General features: G+C 54.1%; 1 protein-coding gene across 1 annotated transcript in view; it reads left to right on the forward strand.

The window, feature by feature from the left end:
• ANO7 (anoctamin 7) overlaps window positions 1-8,541 on the forward strand; it is a 39,207-nt gene extending 30,666 nt beyond the window's left edge. Inside the window, exons 21-25 of the mRNA XM_025405534.1 lie at window positions 278-420; window positions 6,453-6,543; window positions 6,950-7,069; window positions 7,193-7,243; window positions 7,415-8,541. Coding sequence (XP_025261319.1) covers window positions 278-420; window positions 6,453-6,543; window positions 6,950-7,069; window positions 7,193-7,243; window positions 7,415-7,471 — 462 coding nt within the window. The 3' untranslated portion in view covers window positions 7,472-8,541. The remainder of the gene's footprint in view (window positions 1-277; window positions 421-6,452; window positions 6,544-6,949; window positions 7,070-7,192; window positions 7,244-7,414) is intronic.
• Window positions 8,542-9,525: the final 984 nt, after the last annotated feature.

Below are 9,525 nucleotides of genomic sequence, written 5' to 3' on the forward strand. Positions count from 1 at the left end.
GGTGGCGGGGGCGGGGTCAGAGGGGGCGGGGTCGCGCGGGGGCGGGGTCAGCGGGGCGGGGGCGGAGCGGGGGCGCGGTCAGCGGGGGCGCGGGGGCGGGGGCGCGGGCGGGAGGTGGCGGGGGCGGGGTCAGAGGGGGCGGGGTCAGCGGGAGCGCGCGGGGACGCAGCGGGGGCGGGGTCAGCGGGGGCGCGCGGGGATGAAGCAGGGGCGCGTGGGGGCGGGGTCAGCGGGGACGGAGCGGAGGCTGCCCCGCACTGACCCCTCCGCCGCCCAGGCCTTCCTCCTGGCCTTCTCGTCCGACTTCCTGCCGCGCACCTACTACCAGTGGACCCGCGCCCACGACCTGCGCGGCTTCGTCAACTTCACGCTGGCGCGCGCCCCGCCCTCGTTCTCCGCGGCGCACAACCGCACGTGCAGGTGAGCCCTCGCCGGGCGGGGGGCCGCGGGCGCACGAGGACGAGGCGGAGGGGCCCGGGCGGGGTAGGGGTGCGGCGGTGGGAGCCAGGAGGGGCGGGCGCCGCGGGGCGACGCCGGGGGAGGGGGAGGGAGGGAGTTGCGGGCGCCCTGGGCGGGGGCTGGGGGGAGGTTCCCCGCGGGAAAGGACAGAGCTTTGCGGGGCTGAAGGGCAAGTCGTGGGTTCTAGGTGAATTGCTGGTTGGTCGTAGAACCCGCAGAGCAGATAGGATGTAGTTCACCGGCATTTGTGGACACTTCCTTTTGTGATCTAGTTACCACGAAGTTTTGCATGTGTTTCAATAAACTTGAAAAACATCATAGTCTCCTAATTTTGGAGCAAATCTGAACAGTAAAATTACGAAACCATAGAATTATCAGTTTTTTCATGTAGGTCTCAGGTTTTGCTCTATGTATTTTGAACTTTTTAGTTGCATATGAATTCGTACTTGTGATCTCTTCTTAATGGATACTTACTTTTTCCTTTTATTCTTGATCCTTTTTATTCCTCCTCTCCTGACTTCTGGTGGATGGGTAAAAGTGTTCTGGTTTTTTGTTTTTTTTTTTTCTTTTGCTTATTTGGAACTGATGGCATATATTTCTGTTATTTTACGGGTTACTCATATGTTTAGCATACATTCTTTTTTCTTTTTCTTTTTTTTAGAGACTGGGTCTGTATCCCGTGCTAGAATTCAGTGCCACAATTATAGCTCTGTGCACCCTAGAATTCCTGGGCTCAAGCAATCCTCCCATCTCAGCCTCCTGAGTAGCCAGAACTATAGGCATGTGCCCCCAGGCCTGGCCTTTTTTTTTTTTTTTTTAAGTGGGGGAGTCTCTCTATGTTACGTTACCCAGGCTAGTCTCAAACTCCTGGCCTCAAGCAATGTGCTGGCCTCTCAAAGCACTGGGATTACAGGCACAAGCCACCACACCCAGCCAACACACATTCTTAAGTATATATAATCCTAACGAAGCCTGAGTGAATTCAGTTTTGTTTCCTCTCTGTGTATGACTAGGATCTTCACATGCCTTACCACCTAGTGTAGTGAGCACCAATCTCTCCATCTTATTATTGTTCCATGGAGTTTTAGCTTTACTGTTAAAAACACACATGAAAAAACGTTTTCAGTCATCTGTTCATCAAATTTATTTGTGTATTTTAACTTCTGTGGTTAATTTCTTATGTATTGTCTTCCCTGAGTTTTTTTTTTTCTTACTGAAGTATATCCTTTAATAATTCTTTCAGGCCGGGCGCGGTGGCTCTCGCCTGTAATCCCAGCACTTTGGGAGGCCGAGGCAGGCGGATCACAAGGTCAGGAGATCGAGACCATCCTGGTTAACACGGTGAAACCCCGTCTCCACTAAAAATACAAAAAATTAGCCGGGCGTGGTGGCGGGTGCCTGTAGTCCCAACTATTCAGGAGGCTGAGACAGGAGAATGGGGTGAACCTTGCAGTGAGCCGAGATCTTGCCACTGCACTCCAGCCTGGGCGAGAGAGCGAGACTCCGTCTCAAAACAAACAAACAAAAAATTATTTTAGAAAAGGCGTGTGGTTGGTGGGCTCTTCATATGCAAAAATGCATACACATAAGTCTGCATAGAGATATGTATCATGCATATGTATGATAATATCTCCATGCATTTTTGTCCTTCAAATAGCGGGTATAAAAGTATAGGTTGAGGTATTTTCTCTCTGTTCTTCGGAAATATTATTCTTTTGTGACTTGGCTTTTCTGATTGGAAGCATTTATAGCATTTAAGAATTTTTCTGGCTTGGCGTGGTACCTAATGCTTATAATCCCAGCACTTTGGGAGTCCTAGGCGGATGGATCACGTGAGGCCAGGAGTTCGAGACCAGCCTGGCCAACATGGTGAAACCCCCCATCTCTACTAAAACTACACACATGGGCTCGGTGCGGTGGCTCAAGCCAGTAATCCCAGCACTTTGGGAGGCACTGGCAGGCAGATCACGAGGTCAGGAGATCGAGACCATCCTGGCTAACATGGTGAAACCCCGTCTCTACTAAAAATACAAAAAATTAGCTGGGCATGGTGGCGGGTGCCTGTAGTCCCAGCTACTCAGGAGGCTGAGGCAGGAGAATGGCGTGAACCTGGGAGGCGGAGCTTGCAGTGAGCCACAATCACGCCACTGCACTCCAGCCTGGGTGACAGAGCAAGACTCGGTCTAAAAAAAAAAAAACCTACACGCACGCACACAAATTATCTGGGTGTGATAGCACATGCCTATAATCCCACGTACTTGGGAGGCTGACTCACACCTGTAATCCTAGCACTTTGGGAGGCCGAGACGGGTGGATCACGAGGTTGCAGTGAGCTAAGATTGTGCCACTGCACTCCAGCCTGGGCAACAGAGTGAGACTCTGTCTCAAAAAAAAAAAAAAAAGAAAAATGTTTTTTGTAATCCCAGCACTTTAGGTGGCTGAGTTGGGAAGGCTGCTTGAGCCCAGGAGTTTGAGACCAGCCTGGGCAACATGGTGAGACCTCAATAAAAAAAAATTAGCTGAGCTTGGAGGCATGCACCTGTAATCCCAGCTACTTGGGAGGCTGAGGTAGGAGGATTGCTTGAGCCTGGGAGGTCAGGGCTGCAGTAAGCTGTGATCATGCCAGTGCACTCCAGCCTGGGTGACAGAGACAGAGACTATCTCTTAAACAAATAATTTTGGCTGGCATGGTGGCTCATGCCTGTTATCCCAGCACTTTGGGAGGCTGAAGCAGGCGGATCATTTGAGGTCAGGAGTTCGAGACCAGCCTGACCAACATGGTGAAACTCCATCTCTGTTAAAGATACAAAAAAAGGCTGGTGCGGTGGCTCACACCTGTAATCCCAGCACTTTGGGAGGCTGAGGCGGGTTGATCATGAGGTCAGGAGATGGAGACCATCCTGGTTAGCACGGTGAAACCCCGTCTATACTAAAAATACAAAAATTAGCTGGGTGTGGTGGCGGGCGCCTGTAGTCCCAGCTGCTCGGGAGGCTGAGGCGGGAGAATAGCATGAACCAGGGAGGCAGAGCTTGCAGTGAGCCGAGTGCACTGCACTGCATTGCAGTCTGGGCGATAGAGAGAGACTCCATCCCCAAAACAAAACAAAACAAAACACCTGGGCGTGGCGGTTCACGCCTGTAATCTCAGCTGCTCTGGAGGCTGGGGCGGGAGGATCATTTCAACTCAGCAGGCGGAGGTTGCAGTGAGCTGAGATCACGTCACCATCCAGCGTGGGCAACAGAATGAGACTCTGTTTCAAAAAAAAAAAAAAAAGCGAAAGCAATACCTTGACAGATGCTTGCTGCTGAAACAAATCAAGGGAAATTATTTATTTATTTATTTATTTATAGAGACGGAGTCTCACTCTGCTGCCCAGGCTGGAGTGCAGTGGTGCGATCTCGGCTCACTGCAAGCTCCGCCTCCTGGGTTCAAGCGATTCTCCTGCCTCATCCTCCCGAGTAACTGGGATTACAGGCATCCACCACCATGCCTAGCTCGTATTTGCGTATTTAGTAGAGATGAGGGTTCACCATGTTGGCAAAGCTGGTCTCGAACTCCTGACTTCAGGTGATCTGCCCACCTCGGCCTCCCAATGTGCTGGGATTACAGGCCTGAGCCACCGCGCCTGTCATATTTTCTTTCTTTCTTTCTTTCTTTCTTTTTTTTTTTTTTTTTTGAGACGACGTCTCACTGTGTCGCCCAGGCTGGAGTGCAGTGGCGATCTTGGCTCACTGCAAGCTCTGCCTCCCGGGCTCATGCCATTCTCCTGCCTCAGCCTCCCGAGTAGCTGGGACTACAGGCGCCCGCCAGCGCGCCCGGCTAATTTTTTGTATTTTTAGTAGAGATGGGGTGTCACCATATCAGCAAGGCTGGTCTCGATCTCCTGATCTTGTGATCCGCCTGACCTTGTGTGAGCCACCGCACCCGGCAATTTTTTTTTTTTTTTTTTTTTTTTTTGAGATGGAGTCTCGCTCTGTCGCCCAGGCTGGAGTGCAGTGGCATGATCTAGGCTCACTGCAACCTCCGCTTCCCGCTTCCCGGTTCAAGTGATTCTCGTGCATCAGCCTCCGAAGTAGCTGGGATTGCAGGCATGCACTACCACACCCAGATAACTTTTTTTTTTTTTGTATTTTTAGTAGAGGTGAAGGTTTCACCACATTGGCTGGTCTTGAACTCTGAACCTTAGGTGATCAGCCCCCTCGGCTTCCCAAAGTGTTGAGCCACTGCACTTGGCCTAGGGAAGGGATTATTTCTTTTTTTTTCTTTTGAGAGGGAGTTTCGCTCTTGTTGCCCAGGCTGGAGTGCAGTGGCCTGATCTCGACTCACTGTGACCTCCACCTCCCGGGTTCAAGCGATTCTCCTGCCTCAGCCTCCCGAGTAGCTGGGATTACAGGCGCCTGCCATGACCCCCAGCTACTCTTTTGTATTTTTAGTAGAGACGGAGGTTTCACCATGTTGGCCAGGCTAGTTTCGAACTCCTGACCGCAAGTGATCCACCTGCCTCAGCCTTCTGAAGCACTGGGATTACCAGGTGCGAGGGCTTATAACTGTAATCCCAGAACTTTGGGAGGCTGAGGCCGGCAGATTGAGACCATCCTGGCTAACATGGTGAAACCCCGTCTCCATTAAAATTACAAAAAATTGGCTGGGCCTTGTGGCACAGGCCTGTAGTCCAGCTGCTCAGGAGGCTGAGGCAGGAGAAGCACTTGAACCCAGGAGGCGGAGGTTGCAGTGAGCTGAGATCACTGCACTCCAGCCTGGGCAACAGAGCAAGACTCCATCTCATAAATAAATAAATAAATAAATAGAGTGCTGGGATTACAGGCGTGAGCCACCACGCCCAGCTGAAAGAGTTACGTCTTTGTTTAGTTCTGGAAATGTCTCCATCTTACTCCTTCCAGCGAAGCTTCTCTGCTTGTCCACTGTCATCGGGACTCCCACTGGGCTGTGGCCCGCTTCCCCCGGTGGCAACTGTGCTATGTTGCCTGCAGGGTGGTCTCATCGTCACTGTCTCCCCGTCCCCAGTCTCTCTTCTGCTGTGTCTAGCCACTTAAAAGTTCATCCCATTCATTTGAGGGATTTTTATTTTTAACTTTCAATATTTGGTTCTTCTTTTTTTTTTTTTTCTTTTCCTACAAAGTTGGCCCTGGTAATGGTTTTCATGGAGTGCAACATGTAACTTTATATTAGAAAATGGGGCCGGGCGCGGTGGCTCAAGCCTGTAATCCCAGCACTTTGGGAGGCCGAGGCGGGCAGATCACGACGTCAGGAGATCGAGACCCCCCTGGCTAACACGGTGAAACCCCGTCTCTGCTAAAAATACAAAAAACTAGCTGGGCGTGGTGGCGGGCGCCTGTAGTCCCAGCTACTGGGGAGGCTGAGGCAGGAGAATGGCGGGAACCCGGGGGGCGGAGCTTGCAGTGAGCTGAATAGCACCAATGCACTCCAGCCTGGGCGACAGAGCGAGACTCCGTCTCAAAAAAAAAAAGAAAAGAAAATGGAATGTCACATCTTGACCATGTGACAGAGACACAGGAAGATGTCAGAGTCTGAAATAGCAAGTGAAGCCGAGGGTGGCTTATGCTAGGGAGGGAGGGCACTGCGGGCAGGGACAGTCTGAGCAGGTGCTGATCTCACAGAGGCCAGCAGGCGGCACGTTTTCACCCTATAAGTAGACTGACGTCATCCATAGAAGCACAGACTTACTGGCCTGTCACATCTGCTAGAAAATGAAGCGTTTCCACTGGGAGGGGGTCCAGTTTAGCCCAATGTCCAGCACATTTGCCTCTGGAACCCACCGGTCACAGGTATCGTCAGAGTGTCCTGTTTGGGGATAACCCCCATTCCAGGCACCCTCGATGAAGAGCCAGGACTGGAACATGGGATCTGAGAGGGAAACGGCGGGAAAAGGGGAGACAGGCTAATTCCAGAGGCCCCTGCCCAGCCAGCGCCCTGCCTTGGCTCCACCTACTGAGTCCTGTGTCTGCTGCAGGTATCGGGCTTTCCGGGATGACGATGGGCATTATTCCCAGACCTACTGGAATCTTCTTGCCATCCGCCTGGCCTTCGTCATTGTGTTTGAGGTAGCCGGGGCACCTGCTGGTTCTCCCATCCATGGCATGACGCCCCCACCCTGTGCTTTGCCTAATTCGAGCACGTGGTGAGGGGTCGCTGTGATCACTTCCTGCTGTGTCATCTTGTCATCTTGGTCAAATCAGAGCTCTTCTCTGCACCTGCGTTTTCCCTGCCTGGCCTCAAACCTGGCTTGTGGTGTGGACATGCGTGCCTGGGCATTGTGGGTGTCTCCACAGGAGCTCCAGGGCCACAAAAGCTGGGGTGGCCTCTGCCCCTTCTGGGGCTCCTTTTCTTGCACAGCTGCTTTCTAGCTCCACCCACAGCTGGGAGCAGGTGCTGGAGCCCTGGCCTGCCTGGGCCTGTGAAGGCCACTCTGGGCGTTTGGGTGGGGTGAGTACCTTCCTCTGCTCCCAGCATGTGGTTTTCTCCATCGGCCGGCTTCTGGACCTCCTGGTGCCTGACATCCCAGAGTCTGTGGAGATCAAAGTGAAGCGGGAGTACTACCTGGCTAAGCAGGCGCTGGCTGAGAATGAGGTGAACTGCACAGCCCAGTCTTGGCCCTCCCCCCAGCCCTCTCCCTGTCCTTGTCAGTGGCTGCTGCACCTCCGGACACAGAGTCACATCCCTCTTCCTCTTGCTGCCCTTTCTTGGCGACAGGCTCTTTTTGGAACAAACGGAGCAAAGGATGAGCAGCACCAGGGCTCAGAGGCAAGTCTGGGAGCAGCCAGGCCCCAGCCCCGTGCACCCCTGCCCCGTGCACCCCTGCCCCGTGCACTTCCTGAGGTCACAGGGCCCTGCCCAGCTGCCCACTGTGCCTTGTGGCCATGGCCTGCTCCTGGCCCTAGTCTGGCTTGTCCCTGCCCCCAACCCTCTCCCCAGCTCAGCCCCCACTGGACACCCTTCAGGGTTCCCAAAGCCAGCCAGCTGCGGCAGTGATGCCTGGAAGGACATCCGGTGGCCCTTAGGGGAGCGGCCCCTGCTGAGCCCTGTGAACCGTGTCCTTCTCCTCTTCCCTCAGGCAATGGCTGTGTGAACCGCTGGCTGCTGTCGTGCCCTCATCTCTGGGCACATTGCCTGCTTCCCCCCAGCGCCGGCTTCTCTCCTGAGAGCACCTGTCACTCCATCCCCAGCAGGGAGGGACTGTCAGCTCACAAGGCCCTCTTTGTTTCCCGTTCCCAGACATAAGCCCAAGGGGCCCCTGCACCCAAGGCCCCCTGTCCCTCGGTGGCCTCCCCAGACCCCTGGACACGACAGTTCTCATCAGGCCGGTGGGCTTTGTGGTCCTCACCACCCCTGGCCACATCACCCGCTCCTCTTACACCTGCTGACCTTCGAATGTTGCAGAGCACAGGACCTGTCTCCCTCGGGTCCTCTGGACCCACCCGCCTCTTCCTGCCCTGTCCGCGCAGGGACATCACCCACATGCCCCAGCTCTCAGACCCTGCACCTCTGTGTCCCTGGCCACAGCAAGGGTCCGTTCACCCCCTCCCTCCATTCCCAATTATCTGGGTCCTCTGGATGCTTGTTTCTTGAATCAGGTTCCCCTTGCCCCCCAGCCACCATAGGCAGCCTCTGACAGTGTCTCTTTGTCTTCTGCGGCAATTAAACATGTCCTTTTGATCCTTGCCCGACTTCCCTCCCTCTCCCAGCTCCTGGCCCTTGGCCCAGGGCCCCGCTTGCTGTTTTTCTCTCTGTTCCTTGGGGCGTAGTACACAGCAAGCACCCAAATGGGGGAGGTTTTGGAATGAGAGGAGGAAACATGGATACCTGTAACATCTGGTGGCTCTTCCCCCAGCAGTTTGTGTGTTTGTACGTAATTGTTTTCCACCCTGGATCGCAGCGTGACGTGCAGTTTTGCCCTGTGCTGAGGAGCCACATGAATCTTCCCCTGGCTGTTGCCGCCCCACAGCATTCCCAGTGTAACCGTCCCCTTGCTGACAAATGGGTCTGTGCTCATCTGTGTTGATTTCCTTGGAGTTCTGCAAGTGGCACTTAAGTGTCAAAAAGAGTATGTGGTTTTTGGCCGGTCGCGGTGGCTTACAACTGTAATCCCAGCAGTTTGGGAGGCCGAGGCGGGAGGATTACGAGGTCCGGAGTTTGGGACTAGCCTGTCCAACATGGTGAAACCCTGTCTTTACTAAAAATACAAAAGTTATTCTGGGTGTGGTGGCGGGCGCCTGTAGTCCCAGCTACTCGGGAGGCTGAGGCAAGAGAATGGCGTGAACCCGGGAGGCAGAGCTTGCAGTGAGCCGAGATCGTGCCACTGCAATCCAGCCTGGGCGACAGAGTGAGACTGTGTCTTGGGGGGAAAAAAAATATGTTTTTTTTTTTTTTTTTTTGAGACGGGGGCTTGCTGTGTCGCCCAGGCTGGATTGCAGTGGCGCGATCTCGGCTCACTGCAAGCTCTGCCTCCCGGGTTCACGCCATTCTCTTGCCTCAGCCTCCCGAGTAGCTGGGACTACAGGCGCCCGCCACCACACCTGGCTAATTTTTTTGTATTTTTAGTGGAGACGGGGTTTCACCGTGTTAGCCAGGATGGTCTCCATCTCCTGACCTCATGATGCGCCCGCCTCGGCCTCCCAAAGTGCTGGGATTATAGGCGTGAGCCACCGTGCCCGGCCCAGAGTGTGTGGTTTTAATGTGCTCTGATGAGTACTGCCAAACTTACTCCATAGAAAAGGCCTCCTTCTGAACATCTTCACCTGCGTTCTGTTTAACCCGCAGCGATGCCTGGCCTGAGGGCAGCGTGCTTGCTTGTGGCATTTCTTTAGGATTTGCCACTTACTCACCTACCTCTTAAGAGCACTGTGCTCTGCCTCCATGTAAGGGCTCTTCCAGCAGGAATGAGGGGTTCACGGGGTTCCAAGGCTGGACACCACCGGCCAGAGCATGGCGGACAGCACACAGGACCTGGGGTGGGAACCTCGGAAACTTTTACACAGACGGGGACCCCGCTCAGCCATTCCACGTGTGCTCTCAGCAGAGTGCGG

The sequence above is a fragment of the Theropithecus gelada genome, chromosome 12 (genome assembly GCF_003255815.1).
Source record: "Theropithecus gelada isolate Dixy chromosome 12, Tgel_1.0, whole genome shotgun sequence".
Lineage (NCBI taxonomy): Eukaryota > Metazoa > Chordata > Mammalia > Primates > Cercopithecidae > Theropithecus > Theropithecus gelada.